Source organism: Crassostrea angulata, chromosome 9, assembly GCF_025612915.1.
Source record: "Crassostrea angulata isolate pt1a10 chromosome 9, ASM2561291v2, whole genome shotgun sequence".
Classification (NCBI taxonomy): Eukaryota; Metazoa; Mollusca; class Bivalvia; order Ostreida; family Ostreidae; genus Magallana; species Magallana angulata.
In genome coordinates this window covers 35,876,260-35,894,893 of record NC_069119.1, presented here as the reverse complement: position 1 = coordinate 35,894,893, position 18,634 = coordinate 35,876,260, and the positions used below count along the sequence as shown (strand labels likewise).

At 35.5% G+C, this 18,634-nt stretch overlaps 1 protein-coding gene across 3 annotated transcripts in view; it reads right to left on the bottom strand.

The window, feature by feature from the left end:
* Positions 1-1,736: 1,736 nt before the first annotated feature.
* LOC128164101 (bifunctional 3'-5' exonuclease/ATP-dependent helicase WRN-like) overlaps positions 1,737-18,634 on the bottom strand; it is a 17,144-nt gene continuing 246 nt past the window's right edge. The window contains exons 2-27 of one of the 3 annotated variants that reach the window (XM_052827836.1): positions 17,432-17,915; positions 16,961-17,139; positions 16,417-16,483; positions 15,946-16,021; positions 15,503-15,570; positions 15,042-15,150; positions 14,708-14,782; positions 13,961-14,153; positions 12,627-12,733; positions 11,606-11,763; positions 11,172-11,263; positions 10,590-10,662; positions 10,136-10,244; positions 9,638-9,739; positions 8,820-8,900; positions 8,058-8,190; positions 7,615-7,721; positions 7,465-7,496; positions 7,042-7,225; positions 6,805-6,949; positions 5,827-5,939; positions 5,272-5,422; positions 4,494-4,583; positions 3,588-3,750; positions 2,628-2,776; positions 1,737-2,050 (exon numbers count right to left, since the gene is read on the bottom strand). In XM_052827836.1, the coding sequence (XP_052683796.1) occupies positions 1,823-2,050; positions 2,628-2,776; positions 3,588-3,750; positions 4,494-4,583; positions 5,272-5,422; positions 5,827-5,939; positions 6,805-6,949; positions 7,042-7,225; positions 7,465-7,496; positions 7,615-7,721; positions 8,058-8,190; positions 8,820-8,900; positions 9,638-9,739; positions 10,136-10,244; positions 10,590-10,662; positions 11,172-11,263; positions 11,606-11,763; positions 12,627-12,733; positions 13,961-14,153; positions 14,708-14,782; positions 15,042-15,150; positions 15,503-15,570; positions 15,946-16,021; positions 16,417-16,483; positions 16,961-17,139; positions 17,432-17,909 (3,462 nt within the window). In that variant the 5' untranslated portion in view covers positions 17,910-17,915 and the 3' untranslated portion in view covers positions 1,737-1,822. Of the gene's footprint in view, positions 2,051-2,616; positions 2,777-3,587; positions 3,751-4,493; positions 4,584-5,271; positions 5,423-5,826; positions 5,940-6,804; positions 6,950-7,041; positions 7,226-7,464; positions 7,497-7,614; positions 7,722-8,057; positions 8,191-8,819; positions 8,901-9,637; positions 9,740-10,135; positions 10,245-10,589; positions 10,663-11,171; positions 11,264-11,605; positions 11,764-12,626; positions 12,734-13,960; positions 14,154-14,707; positions 14,783-15,041; positions 15,151-15,502; positions 15,571-15,945; positions 16,022-16,416; positions 16,484-16,960; positions 17,140-17,431; positions 17,916-18,634 lie in introns of all 3 variants that reach the window. The other 2 variants (XM_052827837.1, XM_052827838.1) reach the window with 2 other exon arrangements.

Genomic DNA, 18,634 nt, shown 5'->3' with positions numbered 1-18,634 from the left:
TAAGGAATATACGTAAGCTATTTATAGTTGTCACGTGATAATGCACCAATTTTGCAGTAATGTACTACCCGATTTTATTGCACTGACATCTTTTTCAAAGGATAATACTAAGTTTTTGATCGTATTTTAAATAGTTATTTAATTTCACGATTTTGAATATAACAGTCAAAATAAGACGCTAAATTGCCCATATGCTTCCTTAACACCCCCGCGAGTTTAGATATTTTTTAAAGTCGTATGTATTCCTACGCTAGAGTTCAATGTAGTCTCGTTCAACCAGACGCTTGACTGTCTCCGTTAATATCCGACAAAACAGAGTCTCTCTTGCTTGTCGGAGATAAACGGAGACAGCCGAGCGTTTGGTTGAACAAGACAAGAGTTCAATCTTGCCTGGATCCATACAATTTCTCAGAAATATTTCGATTACTGATACTACTTGCCATGCAAAATTACATATCGTTGATTTTGAATAAATGATAATCGATAAAATTAACTCCCGTCAGTACTTCAGTACTTTGATTTTTACTATTATACTAGCATTCTTTCATTGCGGATTCTCTGTTTTTCACTTTCAGATCAGCATTCTTTCATTGCTGATGTTATATTTTTCACTTTTATATTAGCATTCTTTCAATTTTTCACTTTTATATTAGCATTCACTTAGCATTCCTTCAATATTGATGCTTTGTTTTTCACCATGATACCAGCATTCTTTAAATACCGATGTGATGTTTTTCACTATTAAACTAGTATTATTTCGCTTTTTCAAATTAATGCTATATATAGGTTCCACTACAATTCTGGCACCAATTGTCCCCTGTATTCAAGTTTGTCCAGAGTCCAGTTAGCACCACCGCGGACGATGCTTAAAGGTGAATATACATAAAATATATATAATAATTTGGCAACCATAATGTAAGGCCACCAGGTGATGATTTATGGTGAATATACCAATAATATAATAATTAGGCAAGCCTAATGTAGTACATACAACCAGACGATGCCTGATGGTGAGTACACATATATATAATAATTAGGCAAGCATAATGTAGGACACATCGGGTGGTGCACGCTGTGCTGGACCGCTGTTCTTTGTATACCAATTTTCAATTTAGTTTTTGATTGATCTTCAAAATCAAATGCTCATTTTTTTAAATAAAGTGCAATTTCATTGATGTCAGTATATAAGTCAGAATGAAACCACAGTCAGTAGATACCTGTAATTTGAATAATGAGATACACTTCAATAAGCTTATCTTGAAATGCTGTTAGTTCCCAATTAAACGCAAGGAACCAATATCTGCACATAAATTTTAAAAAATCTGTTTCGCAAATTTTACCACAATTTCGCTTTAATTTTTCCAACAGATGTACACTATGTAAACCTTTGATAAAAACTTGGCGTTCATGATTTTATATTCTCGTGAATTGATACAGAACAATTGAATCAAGGAATTATGTACTTAATGAAGTAAGTAATCTACAGTATCATCCACCTGTTAACAAGAGTATGACTAGGGCTTATTGGGCAAGGTAAAATGATGCACACAAACAAAATTCTTTTTGAATTCTTGAATATAACCCATGTCGCAGACCACTGTTCTTTCCAATGGGAAAAAAATTTATGTGAATCAAACACTGTCTATCAACAAAGGAATATATCTGGAGAATTAACTTCTCCTTTTCGTGTCTGAATAACAAAGCATGATTATCCCACTTATAAATAAAGAAAATAATTTGTTAGTTAATCATGATTTAATTTTGTACAAAACCAAAGCATGCAGTGTTTGAAATCCTATGTACACAGGACCAGTGTTTTGTCCTAACGAAACAGGCTGTTGGACCTCATTTTCTTGGACATGACAGGCTTGGTTTTTCCGTCCATCCATCCCGGTAGCTTTCTCTTCTGCCCCGTGGTTTCTGTGGTGTCCGCCTGGGACATACTCTGAGAGGACTGTGTCGCACTAGCACCACTGTCACAGACACCACTAGCACCGCCAACTTTAACACTGGCGCCATCAATCTCCGAGTTTGTATTGTCTGTCAAGTCCTGAAATACATGTATATAAATATAATGTACAAGCATTGCTTGAATAAGGAAACTGGCTCAAAAATTCAAAATTTCATAACAAGGTCTTGAATACAAAACAAAGACTTAAAAATGATTTATATCCTTTTCTGCAAACTTAATATATATGATTTAAGAATGACTGTTGATAATATAAATCATATTATAAATACATTAATCTTCCAGTCAAAGGGATGTGTTAGATTATTTAATGGTCAGCAAACCAAACATACACTACATGTACATGTCATACATTTGACTGTGTATTCTATTCAGCAATTATGCAGAAAGTGGCTTCAACTAATATAGTACATTCATTTGCTAAATGCCTTGCATATATGTGTATAAAAATAGGTACTATAAAAAACATGCTGATTCAAATTAATGCCAACTTGTTGAAAAATCGATATAACGGAATATTGTATAAGCTTAATATAATATGTTTAAAATATCTTGCTGTCATTATATTCAATATAATACATTCTAAGTATCTTGAAAAATACACATGTGTGTATTAAGCAGAAGCTGAGTTGTCTCCCTTCAAGTACCTGTTTTTTACCTGAGAGGAGGGGGCGTCCAGCACCAGATCTCCTGTGGGTGACATGACCTGACCATACTTCTGGACGAGTCCGGCAATGACCACCCTTATCTGGTTGTACTCAATGTAGTCTGGCAGTCTGTCCTTTATTGGGGTCAGTTTGCTGATCACTGCAGACATCAAAAACAGCAGCTATACAAGTACTGTTCAAGCTCATATTTTCGTTGGGTTAAAATTTTGCTGTTTTTAAACCAAATACAATTTCCTTGGCATTTCATTTCGTCATATCATAATCCCTACAATGTATTGCTTATCAACTCTGTATTTATTAATATTTGGGTTAAAATTTTGACATGGATTGAATTTCGTTGATTTATACTGCCAACGAAAATAACAAAATTAAATCCTCCTGCCTGTACAGTAGTTCATTTACCTTTTCAAAAAACATACATCATTCATTTCAGAACATTGTTTGAATGGTGCAATTTACATGTAGCTTCAAAGAAAGATAAATGGCACCATTAACTTAACTTTATTAAGCATGAATTTTTTTTTTTAAATTTCATTTTTCATGCATTTTACAAGAAAAAATTATTGTTCTTCAATTAGAAGTTTGTGTTGATAATTAATCAAAGAGACTCAGATATTCTTTGGACAAATCTTAAAAGATTTGAAATAAATTTTTGAAAACAGTAGTTAGGCAGCACAAACACACTGGCATTCCACCTACCGGTACTGAATTTTTTTTTCTAGGCTTTTTACCCACCTGAATTCATTTCTGCATGATTCGACCAACCTGAGTTAATTTCTGGGCATTTTTCCCCACCTGAGTTAATTTCTGGGAGTTTTTTACCCACCTGAGTTGATTTCTGGGAGTTTTTTACACACCTGAATTAATTTCTGGGCATTTTTTCCAACCTAATTTGATTTCTGAGCCTTTTTTACCCACCCGAGTTGATTTTTGGGAGTTTTTTCACCCACCTGAGTTGATTTCTGGCCCCCGGATGACCCTGGTAATGAGGCTCTCTATCTGGGAGGTCACCCCCACCCTGACTGGATCCACCTCCAGCCCCACCTTGATGGCTTCACAAAGATGGCTGACGACGGTTGTAGTTTTAAGACCCCGCAATGAAGCCACTTCTTCCTGAAACATGCAAGAATTTATCTGGTTTTGTCAATATTTGTCTGCATCAATTCTTATGGATTTAAAGAAAACCTTAACTTTAACATATGATACCTATATTTATTATCTGCCCTTAATGGAGCTCTTGTGTTATAAGAAGTTAATTATGGATTGAATAATGCACATGTTCTCACAGTTGGGCTCAATGTAAATCAATGCCACCTCTTATTAAAGTTTCTAAATCCTGAGTTTTTAAAGAATTCCTTGAGTAAGTAAATCACTTTAATTTATGAATTTGATGAAAAGCATAACTCTTACATATGATACCTATATTTATTATCTGCCCTTAATGGAGCTCTTATACTGTCAGAAGTTAGTTATGGATTGAATAATTATGTAAATCAATTGTATAAATACACTGTAAATAAATAAAAAAAATTATTAATAAAAAAATAAACATTAAGGTTTCTAAATCCCGAGTTCCACAGAAGTCCTTGTGTAAAGAAATCACTTTTAACCACATAATAATGTGGTTTCATCAATATTCGTTGAATATCAATTTTTGTGGATTTCGTTTTTAAATTGATACAAGAAATTAATGTTCATTGAAATGCATTTTCTATTAACATTTTGTATTGATGGGGTCATTGGCCACGAAACTGTGATTTTCACTTTATCCAAGAAAATTGATACCCTAAAATATTAATGAAACCACAGTAGATAACAAAGCTGTTGTCAACAGGTAAGTATGAGAGGTAACTTACCACAGATTTGTTGTCTCTGTTGAACAACACGTAGGAGGCTCTCTGTGTTTCCGTTAACCGGAGCAATTCCCTCATTAGGTCCGTGTCATTCTGTGGATATAAAATATATCTGTGTATCATTATGTATTATATTACTGTAGAAGCAGAAATATTCATTGAGGATTTAATTTCATTATTTTCATTGGCAGTATAAATCAACGAAATTAAATCCATGACGAATTTTAAACCCAAGTATAAATAAATACATACATTGTAGTTCATTGATACACAATTTATTTTACAATATGGCAAAAATTTAAAAATGCAAACAAAATTGTATTTGGTTTAAAAACAACGAAGTTTCTACCAAACGAAAATATGTTGGTTCTATAGTATGTAAAACATAATCATATTTAACCCCATGTATCAAGAAATTTTAAATAAATTGATAAGTCTGGGTGCACTTAATGATCTCCTTTGTTTTACAGGGTGCACTAATAATTTATTTTGGTTTCAACTGTGAGTCAAGGTGTTGCTCTACACATGAGACCATGGCAGGATAGTGTACTATGAAGCAAATGGGCTGGAAGAATGAACTTGGGAATGGAAATATGATGAAAACAAGTCATATTTACAAAAATAAAAAGATGTGTACATTATGCAGTTAGTACAAATGACAGTAATCAATTATTTTTCAATATGATAAATTTCAGTCACACCCCTGACTGGTAAACAAGAGCTTAATAATAATATCTTGCGGAATAAAAAAACCAACCCATACAGAGGAGGATAGGATTACCTTTGTCAGTTTGATTTCTGGGAAGTCGTCCATCTTGACGTCCTTCTCTTGGCAGTAATCTTTAAGGATCTTGATGAACGTTGGACCAAACTTCTCCACTTTGGCCTGCGGGAAATCCTCCAATTTCAGCAATGACTCCTTGCTACTGGGTCTGTACAAACAAAAGATCAAAACTTGGTTCACAAATGTAAACCTATCGTCCAATTCTCCCTCTGATCTGATCTGTGAAATGACTAAGTCCGATAAGTTTTCAATAGTGATTTATTTCCGTGTGATATATATTTTTTACAATTCCAGCAACTCTCAGTCTACCGAATCTGATCAAGCATCTATTAAAATGGGTTCATATACCTTCATGAGAACAATTAACATTGGTTTTGACAATGTCCATCTGGTATAATCGTAAATAATTACCAAATTTTTGTCCATCCAAATTAAATGACTATATGGTAACTGATGAAGCATAAGGGGGGGGGGGGCATACAGGGAGATAATGACTCACCTGAGTTTGTTTGGAGGTTGAATGGTGAAGCATACAGGCAGATAATGACTCACCTGATCTTGGCTAGGTCCAGTAGCACCTTATTGCTGGCGATGGAGTGAGGTGTGTACCCTGTCTCCTGGGCCAAGTCATTCCTCTTCTTCACCAGCATGGCGTACAAATCAGCCTACAATCAAACCAATCCACCTATAGTCTTAATACAGTTTTCATTTTTACTTTTCTGTTTGATGAATCCGGAATTTTTGATCATGCTTCTTGAAATACCTATGTTGAATTATAAAGATTTGGAACTTGCGCACCAATTCTACATTAATTTTACAGAAAAATCTTTTCAGCTGCTTAAGATTCCAATAGAATCATATTATTTTTGTTTGATCAAATTTCTTGGATTTCCTCATTCCAACTCACCCATGAATTTCAATCCATAAAAAAACTTTTTTCATTATTTAATCATACAGTAAATCCATTAACTAAATTCTATACTCTGTCCCAAGATATCCTGGATTTACATTTTGCTTATTACTCGATATCTATAAATACCTCAGCGCCCCTGTTAGCTTATCAGGATTCAATACACAGCTAAAAAATGTGATGTCTACAGGGATTTTGTATTGCAGCAAGCGGGAGGATAACGTAAAATAGCATGAGATATTCTGAGTGAGTTCCGAATGGATAAAAGATGTAAAACATTCCCAATTATAAATCTACGTAAGAAATCTGTTTTCATTCCTGTGATTTTTTTCAGGTGAAAAATGATAGTGTAGCAATGAAGATATCTTACAAATTTTCCCTTTCATCGATTTCGATTTTACTTCTTTCATAGGTATTAATATTTTAATTAAAAGTCGTACAAATGTGCTGCATAAATATCTTGGGACAGCCTATAAATTTGAAAATCCATGACAATTGACATGTACATATAAAATCAAAGGATTTCATACTATCTTTTGCAGGTGCAGTGCCAAATAATCAACATTAATTTTATAGACATCAGAGTGGCTTTAGATTATCAATGAGATATGAATATATACCCGAGCTCTCATTGTCTTCTCATCCACCACCGGTTTCTGTGGCGACACCGTCTTCCTGACTTCCTCCTTGGTACTGTTCCAATCAGACGCCGACGCGGAGGGTGGTACACTTGTACTCCAACTCAGAGAAACAGAAGGTGCAGGCCTACAGAAATATAAAACAAGACACAAAGCTTTAATTGATGTAAATGGGGGTATTCACGGATTAAAACGGATTGAAACAGGTGAGACACATACATGTACCTGACTGTCACAGCCACTGGGGGCCTCATCTCGGCAAGCATGTCCGTAGTGGGGGTCAGCTTCAGGGGTGAGGCTCCCCTCCTCCACACCGACCCTTTACTGGACAGTTCCACAGTGGAGCCAAAACTGTTTGGGATCGCCACCTCTTTCAGATATCCCTCGTAGATCAGAGCTTTGCCTAAACGAGCCAATGATAACGTCATTTTTTAAATGTCCACATGGTTTCTGATTTATAGAGACTGATATTCCATTAAAATCATGTCCAATTTTTTTTTTGTTACTGTTGACATGACCTTAAAATTCTTAAAGTTTTGTAAAAGGTAGTCATTTCTATGACGAATGTTTTGGATTTAAGATACTTTTTCGGCTTTCAGATTAAGATTTTGGGATGACAATTTGTAATTTCTAACTTCATACCAAAACTTTTCCACCAATTTGTTTTTCTGTACCTACAAAACAAAATACATTCACATGAATATTTCATTGTACAAAATCGAAAAATCTTGTCAAAAACTTCCCAAAATAATTTAATACATTCACTTTATTTTGTTTTGTGGTAATACTTACTTCCCATTGCCAAATCCTGAAAGTTTAGTGAACCTGCTGGTTCTTTGTGAGTGAGATCCAACAAGGAACAGAACTACAGTGGCAAGTCCAAACCTACAGCCCAAAGCCTAGTACAAAAACAACATATCATACAGATGAAATAAGGAAAAATATGATAGTATTTCACCAAAGTGAGAATATGCTACCATATTAGATGATCATGTTACCTTAAACAATAATGTATCATGTTAAAAACCAGGGCAATAACTGATTTTTGTTTGATTTTAAAGTATTTAGATTAAAGAGTGACAGTTTTTTGAAAATTTGATCAAGTTTTATGAAATTCTAACAATGAACTGAATAAAAGAGACCTAAAGCCATACAAAAGAAGACTGAATCGGTCCATTTATACAATTATCTGCCAATGTTCAGGGAATTTTACACAAAATGTTCTCTTTTCGTACCTGTATGGCATCAAACAAATTTCGCGCTTCCTTCGTGAAATCCTGCTCTCCGTCACAGATATCAGCACCAGGGGGCAGCACTGAGGACCAGTTCTTGGCGTCGTAGTAACTCTGCTGTCGACTCCTCTCCAGGCTAAATAAAACAGGTCACTCAATAAAATTTATATGTCCAATGAAATACTGTGGAATCATTAATTTACCTGGGGGCCAATTTTCGTGGATTGCTTAAATTTTACAGCTTCGTCGGGACGTCATTTCATGTATTCTCTCAAACCTACAGAGGAAATATGACTTTATTACCCTAATTTATTAATTCGTGGAGGATTTTAATTCGTTGATGAGAGGTACCCACGAATTCCACGAAAATTGAGCCACCACGAAACCTAATGATTCCACAGTAAGATGCAACTCTGGTTGTATGGGGCTCTTTGATTGGCTTAAATGTTTTTCTTTGATGCTGGTTTCTATCAAGCCTAAATATAAAGATAGGTCATTCAAACTTCAAATGAACAACCACTTTACTCTATTTGTAAGGAGCACTTTGATTGGCTAAAAAATGTGTTAATTTTGAACTTGATACCTACAATAACTGAACTTGCTTCCAAAAAATTTAAAAAAATAAGCCCGACATTACTCCTGAATTAATATTTTGTTGCAGCTATAATTTAATTATTTTGGATTTTACAAAACTAAGGTTATAAATATTCTTTTATCAATTGGGTAGCTATTAAATTCATTCCTTGTGATATGTTGTATTCTTACTTTTTACGACAATTATCACAACAGTTAGTGGTTCCCCCGATGTCATCCAACTTCTTGTTCTCAAAGTGAGATAGCAACAACCTATAAATGAAATTACAAACAGTGCATGAATGCATTACAGTCAGGCCTTTACAAACAGTGCATAAATGCATTACAGTCAGGCCTAAGCTCAGTCGTTTAGGTCTTTAAGATCAGTAAAAAGTATTGCATTAGCTTACTGATCTAGGACCAGATGCTAACTGAACATCTTTTAAATAAATTAAATCTTTTTTTTTCTAATCAAGAAAACTCAAAGACTAGGCCCAAAGACATGAAGCATATGAAAGACCTGGCCTTAGGTCCAAAAAAATAAGACGAGCTCACTTGAAGTCACTTCTGATCTCAGTCTCACTTTTCCACTATATATTCCTTTTGTAAAAGCGTGACTGAGATCAGATGTGAGCTCATCTAAGGCCAGATAGCAGAATTGCCTCATATGGCCTCAATGTCACCAACTTCACTCAAGTCAATACTCTGCTTCAAGTTTGAGTTTTGAGATCAAATTTATGCACTTTTTCTTTTAAAGATTTGAGTTAAGGAAAGAGTTGAGTGATTTGAAAATTTTGGTGACAGTAGGGCATGATCTCATTTCAACTCAAATCAGACCTTGTTATCTTGAACTCGATGGAACTTAGAAAACACTCGATGGAACTTAGAAAACACTTTCAGATATCAGAAATAAGGAAGTGGAAGTTAAAATTCAAAGAGAAATGGGGTAGAACTGCATCAATATTCAAGATACCAATATAGTTTTACATGTATAACAAGCATATTTTTACCTTCGCCGGCATGTTGTGGTCTTTAAATATTGCTGCATTTTCCCCAACATCTTCATTTTGTGTTCTCTGAATTTTTCATTCTGTACCTCACTGATAAAATGCCTGTACGAAAAAAAACCCACCAACAATCAAAGTACTAGAAGTACTTACAGTGCTAAAAGCTTATATATAGTATTTAAGTCTGTAATAAATAATATACTGTAAAAGTGGTTATTTATGCCTGTGGGAAATTTACAATTACACAGTGAGTTTAAAACCACATATGATACCATTGCTTAGGTAAAAAGTAAAAACTTGAGAGTGGTAAATCATGCATCCACATTTTTAATACCAACACATATAGTTTAACAAAAAAAAACGTGGACATAACCGCCAGTATAAATAATGAGTTTTACAGTATAAAGAAACTTGTGCACTATGGGATGTTTGGTTGTCTGAATGAACTAATGACTTGTGCAGAGATGCGTGTAGTTGGGATGTACGTCTGTTTGTAGGCACCTGGAAGTCAGGAAGTCTTTCTCCGTGTAGAAGACGTGACACTGACTCGGTAGTCCGTCCCTGCCTGCCCTCCCCACTTCCTGGTAGTAAGACTCTATGTCCTTGGGTGCTAAAAAAGAAAATACACAAACTTTAAAATACTTTTATTTTAAAATTAGAATATTTTCTTGCAGGAGACTTGAATGTAACTTCTTAAACCAAATACACAGGTATACTTTTTAAGTCAGAAAAAGTATGCTGTTGAAAAAGCCTAATGTCAAAATTATTGAACTTATTTTAAAAATTTTATACTAAAAACTTTGTATTAGATATATGATTCAGAAATGAAATAGGCTATGCCATTATGCAGGTCCTAACTATTGCAGCAAAGTTTTTTTGTATTCTTCTTGGTGACAAAAAATAATCGTCTGTGAGCTAGCTTACCTCCGAAATTACAGTCTGTGAACTAGCTTACCTCCATAATGTATCACCTTTCTGACATCCGGCTTGTCAATGCCCATACCAAAAGCCACAGTCGCTATAATGACCTAAATGTATAACCTGAACATGTTAAATTATTCTGTATATTCCAATGTACGGGCAGTCGGATATACAAGCAGTGGAGTAAGTCTCAACATGAAGAATCTCTATAAAAACTCAAAAAAAATTTTAACCCAAAAATGAACCATTTATTTTAAAGTATGAAGCCGTTTGGCTGCCTTGTCCAAAAACTCTATTATGAGCCCTGGCAAAGGTAAAAGATTCTAAGTGCTTGGGATTTCTTTCTATCTGTAAAATACAACCACCACCAAATACACACAGTTAGCAATGAAATATGCCCTCCCCAACAAGTTGCATATTCAGGGCTGTCTCTAAGACCCGGGGGGCGGGGAATTCCCCCACCTATAATGCCTTAATTACCCAGGTATTATTGCATTTTAAACACAATCTACTGAATCTAGCTATAAGCAAGACCCCCAGACCCTCCTTCTACTTTTTCATTTCCCCCTTCTACTTCAATTTTTAGAGACAACCCTGATATTGATAAGCCCCTGACCTGTACTTGGTCGTTGACAAACTGTCTGTGTGCCTTATTCCTGTCCGCCTGGGACAGTCCGGCGTGGTATGGGGCACTAGGAATATTCATACCTGTAGAATCAGTGATATAGTTACTGAGTTAGCTTATTTGAATGTTTATACCTTCAGTGAAAATCCTAATAAGAAAGTTATAATAATGTATGGCAGATAGGAATATCTATAGTGAAAATATCAATAAATAGCTAGTGACAATTTATCAATTATGTACTAGATATGTATGTAATCAACATTTGAAATATATTTCTGATACGTTTGTGTAAAACTGTCATAAACATATCAAAACGGAACACACACAAAAATACACAATACATCTTGACCCACTGCATGGCGTATTTTCTTGTTAACTAACTCCAACTTTCAGACCACTCGGTACATCATTCACCATCATTATACCTTTAACAATTGCAGCCACTTCGTTGGTGGCTTTTTTGGTGGGACAGTAGATAATAGTCGGACCATCAAAGTTAAACTTGTTCCCCTGCTTCGTCATCTGAGAGCGCAGGTCAAAGGCTGTGTCTGTCTTCAAACCCACAGAGAGGAATAGGTTAGGTCTGAAAAAGAAATAAGTTTTATGTATTTTTCTATGTAATCCTACTATTTTAATAAGACAAGGTTTACTGTGAAATATGTCTGTGCTATTTGCCTATGACAAGTAGTCAAATACAAAGGTAAAACAGTATACCCCTTCCTCCCTGCTCATTCAGAGCAGGGTTATAAAGGGCTTCTTTAGTATAATAAAATACATGTATCTATTTCTGGTTATGATGATAACAGCAATTTGACTATCTCCCTTGACAAAACCTATTTCACAAGGGGGGAACAGGTATCAATCAAATTGCTATTGTCCTCAAGGCCAGTAAATGGGTGTATGATGTGCCACTAGGACAATCAAAGTACCACAAAGTCTGAAACGTTTCACTGAGTAGACCTTCTGTTTGATAAATTCCTGTTCTGGTTCTCCCACCTGTCAAACCCTGTACAGATGATGCTTGGGTCCCATTATTTGAAATTCACCTCTCAAAACCTGTACAGATGATGCTGGGATCCCATAGTTTGAAACTCACCTGTCAAAACCTGTACAGATGATGCTGGGGTCCCATAGTTTGAAACTCACCTGTCAAAACCTGTACAGATGATGCTGGGGTCCCATAGTTTGAAACTCACCTGTCAAAACCTGTACAGATGATGCTGGAGTCCCTTAGTTTGAGACTCACCTGTCAAACCCTGTACATATGATGCTGGGATCCCATAGTTTGAGACTCACCTGTCTAAACCTGTACAGATGATGCTGGGATCCCATAGTTTGAGACTCACCTGTCTAAACCTGTACAGATGATGCTAGGATCCCATAGTTTGAAACTCACCTGTCTAAACCTGTACATATGATGCTGGGGTCCCTTAGTTTGTAACTCACCTGTCAAAACCTGTGCAGATGATGCTGGGGTCCCGTAGTTTGAGACTTCTGCAGATGTCCAATCTAACTTCTTGCGTAGCTGTGGCAGTCAGTGCTAGGACAGGGACCTACAGAATATCGTTGAAGTAAAGTAAAATGGTGTAATCAAAGACAGGTATCTACAGAATAGTGCAAAAGTAGGAATGGTTATATCTAAGACAGGGACCTTAGAGCCGACATGAATTCATAAAAGCATTTGGTCGCCATATTAGTTTCGAACGCTCCTCTACTGCCACTGGGGTATATATACCAGTTCAAAAAGTTACGGTCGGTTGCTTTCCGATCGAGGCATTCAGGTTGCACGTTGTAGTAAAATGTTTGTAGCAAAGAATAAAGAAAACAACAATCAATGAAATACAAAATACATTTTTTCTGTAATTGGATTTCCCAGATATCTTTAATTATTTTGCACAAACAGTGATGTCTCATTTCGCATTCACATCGAACACGTGTGTCGTTCATACAGAGTGAATAACGTCTGCGTCTTTTTGAAAACCCCGGCGGCACTACATCCAACAGTCAATAAATGATAGTAAATCCAAGAAAGTAACAACGTAGCATCGTTTCCATCCGTTCCTACAAAAACGCTTCATTTCTAAAACCCATGCGATCATTGGCATTGCTCGATCTGCCACAGTGTGTTGTTTGCGCATGTGCGATGTTATAACATACACAGGAAAACGATCTACACTTATTGAGGATTTTGAAGTATCTGCGCCTGGATTTCAGTCTGTCTTGTTTCGTCGTTTATTGGATATACCTTGCCAGTGCAGTGGTTGTCATATTATTTTTGTTAAAAACGCGTTTTTACAAGTCTTTTCGTCCAAGGTAACGTGTTCGGGTGTATGAAATTCCTGAATGCGGTGAAGCATGAATAGTGCTCTCGGCCTTATATAGGGGGTGTTTAGTGATTAGCAGAATAATAGAAATCGACAACTAATATGGCGGTAGTCGGAGATAAAAGGGAAATAATGCGTATTTATGAATTCATGTCAGCTTTAATATATAATATTCATATAAGTTTGCAAGTTGAGTATTAGTTGTGTTATTGATGACAGGGACCTACAAAACAGTGCTGAACTTTCATGTAAAGCAAATGAAGGTTCAAAGACGAATCTACAGTACAGCACCTAATTTACATATATCTAAAGCAGCAACTTTAGGGCTTTGACAATTGACAGTAATCAACATACTATATAGTGAGTTATGAAAATTCTTTTGATTTTGTGTTTCACAGAAGCTAAAGATTTATCATATCAGAGGGGCGAAGCAACATCTAACTACACAATACATACCTGTGGGAATGCTTCTTTCAGTTGACCTAATGACCTGTAGGCAGACCTAAAGTCGTGACCCCATTGTGACACACAGTGAGCCTCGTCTATAGCAATCAGGTCAAGGCCAACATCTCGGTCAAGGTCTTTCAGATGGTTCACTCCTCCACTAGAGGCATACTCCGGGGTGATGTACAGCACTCTATATTTACCCCTAAAACAAAGTTAAAATTGAATACAAATTCAAAAAAAGGTTAATGATATTCGGTTTCAAAGACAGCATTGCATTACGGTAACTGCAGATTCCTAATTAAACGCGAGAAATTAATATCCGTATAAATTTCGCAAGAAGCACATCTCGCATTTATTTTCAGAACAGTTTTAAACTAAATGGTACTATGATAAAAATTCTGCATTCGCGTTTTAATGTTCATGCTATTTGATGCAAAATGGTTGAATTGCGGAAGTAAGTACTGGCATATTCATGATGATTCAAGTACTGGCATAATGGTGATTCAATTAATTTGCATCAAATCGTGTGAACAAAAATACTTTTTTTAGCTGGTTACAGAAATAATGATAAAAAATAGAAGTTATCTTTGGCTTGTGAAGATCAGCAATGTATTTTTATCAAGGAATTAGGGTTGCAAAATATATAATAAGGTAAGAAAAAACTTCCAGTTAACCGTTTTGAATAAAAATCTCCTATTACATGACAAATGATACACAAATCATTAAAGTCATAAAAATTGGAAGTCAGATTTTTACCTTTTGAGATCTTGACGCACTTGCGTAGAATTTTCTTGAGCTGATCCTAAAAAGCAGGCTTCAATATTGGCAGCTCTGAAAGAACATAATCCTAATCCCTTACTTGATATTAAGCATAATCTTTAATCTAACTTGAGATAAGGGGTAATAATTTCCTTACTTGAGATTAAGCATACATTGTAACTTAATTCCTTACTTGAAATCAAACATAACTTTTATACCATACTTGAGATTATGCATAACCTCAATCCCTTAATCCCTTACTTGAAATCAAGCATAACTTTTATATCATACTTGAGATTATGCATAAAATATTAATCCCTTAATCCCTTACTGGAGTCCCATAACTTGATCCTGCATCAGGGAAATCAAGGGGGAGATAACCACTGTTGTTTTCTGTGTAAACACAGACGGGAACTGGTAACACAAACTTTTACCATACCCTGTAGATACAAACAAAACTCAGTATAGAATGGCCACAAACTTTTACTATGTCAGACAATAACCACTTTTAATATGCTGTAAGACAGCCAAACGACTCTGTGCATTTGGAAAATGGATAAAAAGTCATTTTAAATTTATTAATTCTAATACACAATGCCTGCATTTCCAATAGAATGGATACAATTGAATAAAACAAAGAGAACGAAATTGTTAAATATGTATACATACTGCTCCCGTGTTCATTTTCTTGACGTAACTTACTACTTTGTAAGAAATGTTTCATAACGAAACTTAAATATTTTGTTTGCATACTGAAGTTACCAAAATAATGCGAGTTGAGCATTTACATACCTGTTGCCATGACAACACAGCTGTCCCTTTTTTCATTCAAGACCGAGTTGATGATTTTCCACTGCATCCTTTAAACAAAAAACCATGCTTAGAGAAAAGTCACCAACAAACAAATTCAATTTGTTTTCATAATAATGTGTCATAAATATCTAATTCGTTTAAAAACTTGGGGAATGAAACTGATTTTGATGTAGTGTAAGCATCAATTCTAATTCACTGCAAGCAGTTTGTAGACCATATTATACTGAATTTCAAATTAAAAGGTCATTTTGAAATGGCCTCATGGATGTTAGTACTCAGCCAGTCAGAATATCTTATTTTGACCAGGCTGCATTCTTCCTTCTTTGAATGTGCATTTATTTTTAATCCTAAAACATGTAAAATGCTTAATCTTCTTGTGGCACAGTGTATGATATGGTATGTGAATTGATCAGAACTCTTACGGCCTAAACTTTGAGTATCCAAAGTACTTCTTCAGCACTTCCAGGTATTTGGGATCACTGGGATGATTCTGTGGATCTAAAAATTAAAATATTCGTAAAACAACTACAAAATAATGACAAAATCTTGAGAGAAAAACCTTCAATAACAGTACTTGCATTTTAAATAAACCATTATGATAGTGTCCTTCTTGTGAATAAGCTTTGATTGACCTGTACACAGAGCTCTTTGTGAAAGTAATCACAGTATGTTTTATATTGAATTCTAGGAACCTTTTGGATGATGAATGTACCATATTTTTCGGAAATTAGGTCGATACTTTTTATCCTAACACGTGGACCTCGCCCTATTAATCGCTTTGCCCTATTTATGGTTTTTTTTTTGGCCAAGTGTGTCAGCTGGACACCGAGACCGGGTGTGTTGATGACAATTAACAGCTCAATTTAACTGACTGTAAGCGGTCACTATTTTACCCTCATCTCCATCGTCCTCTTCTACATTCTTGTTGCTGTTAAAGCTCCGCTCTGCTTCATCAATCTCCTTAACAAGAAGACAATTACATTTATAATAAAAATAAGCCAGTATTAGACATACGGAAATTACACATCTAGCTGTATTATAAAATGGTAGAGAGCATACCTCAAAGAATGGTCTCTGCCCTAATGTTTGTGTACAGCCTATATAGCTAGGCTTGATCAGCTTAAAAAAACTTTGAATCAATGCCATCTCCGTCTTTTTTAAGAGCCAATCTGAACATCCATACAGTTACAATATACAGTGCTACACATCCTATAAAGCTGCGTTGTTGCATTTAAAAGAAACACTAACAAAGTTTGGATGTCTCAAAAATTTTAACATGAAATTCAACAACTTAAAAAGGTTGAAGAAAAAAATTTGGGTTGAGCACAATTTAAAATAAATGAGTCAAAAGGCAACTGTGCAAAGCATATTTTTTTTCTTTTTCATATGTTAGCCCCCCCCCCCCCACCCCCAAGAACTTCATGCATTTGTCAATACCTGGAGAATGCTGTCATTGAAATCATCATCAGATCCAAAGCCATCTTCATCCTGACCACCATCTGGAGATTCCATCACTTGTAGGACACCCTGTGAATCATGGGATTGATCTGAATTGTGGGTAGAATGGAGAAGTGGGGTATCATCATCGTCGGTAGCATCAGAGTCGCAATCTGTTACTGTAGGATGGAAATTTATTTAAGGTAGTTTACCTTCATATAGCAAATACCTTTACAAAACAAAGAAGAGATAAAAATATTTCACTTAATTATAGGACAATTACCATAAGTCTTCATAATTTAAAGAATGAGTGTGGGGTTTTTTTGAAACACAATAAAACTTCAGTCTAAAAATGTTTAATTTTTTTCAACACTTTGAGGAAATACATTTAGACTAAGTGCTTTTAAAACAATTAAGAACAATAATTGCATGCACATGTTACAGCCCTTATGATTTGTTCATAATATACACCTAATTGGCTTTCCTGTTTTGAATTGGAAATATTCCTGCCGTTTCCATCATCAAGTTTAATCCCACTCCACTTCACATCATCTCTCGTACTAAATGAATTTGGTCTATTCTGACAGTCATTGCCAGCACTGAGTCTGTCAGATTGAAATCCTGCACCATCATTCTCCTTTTTAGAATCAATTCCTCCACTTATCACAGTCGAATCTTCCTTCCTTCTTCCACTGCCATTGATTTTACCACAAGAGCAACAAGGGCCATTTTTTATTCCTTCCTCCAAAACAGTGTCACCACCAATTTCTTCTCCCCGGAGAATTTTGTCGACATTGGTCAGGAGTTTTCCTGCCTCATCTAAATACTGACACACTTGCTGAGAGCCTGTACTGTTGTCAATTTCGTCCCCGGATACCAGCTGACTTATAATGCCCGTCACACATTTCCTAAGTCCTTGTAACTTCTTTATCAACGCATCAGTCTCCATGTATTACTAAAAAGTAATATTTTTCATAATAACCAAATGATCATAGAAGTGAAGGATAAGTCCCTAGTCCCTATGGGTCATTGTAAAATACATCGAGCATTTTCAGAACTTTTCGTTGTCTATCATTTGAACCTCTGACCAGAGACTTAATACCGAGTGCACCGAGAGGCGAGCAAAGCCCGCCTCGCGAAGCGAGGATTAATGGTAACACGTATATATAAGAAAATCAGTGAAAAATGAAAGTTGAATCAGGGGGTACTTAGGCAAAAAAAAATTCTTCCAGCCCTGGGCGCCGCCATATTGACAGCCATTTTGTTTTTAAAAAGTTAGTTCGATCATTGATTGACTGGTACTTATAGATGTTTATTGCCCCAATGAAAGAAGAAATTTTAAAAAAGTTCGGAATAACGTAACTCTCTTCGGCTATTTCCGAAGACAAAACGGGTACGTTTTACATCTGAAATATGCATCATAATGTGAATGAGCATGCGACATTTAGTTTAACTTAGGCTAATGATTTGAGTAGGCAACCATGCAGGCGGATCCTATTGTGTGCGTTTTAAATAGATTTTATTATACAAAAATAAAACTGCACTGTGTTAAATCTGCGCTCGGTCCAACGGTCACACCGTTTACATATTATCAATTATTTATGTCTCTGCTCTGACAGACTCAAAGCATTACAAATGTACTTCAGACTCTGGACAGATTTACCCGAGCTGATA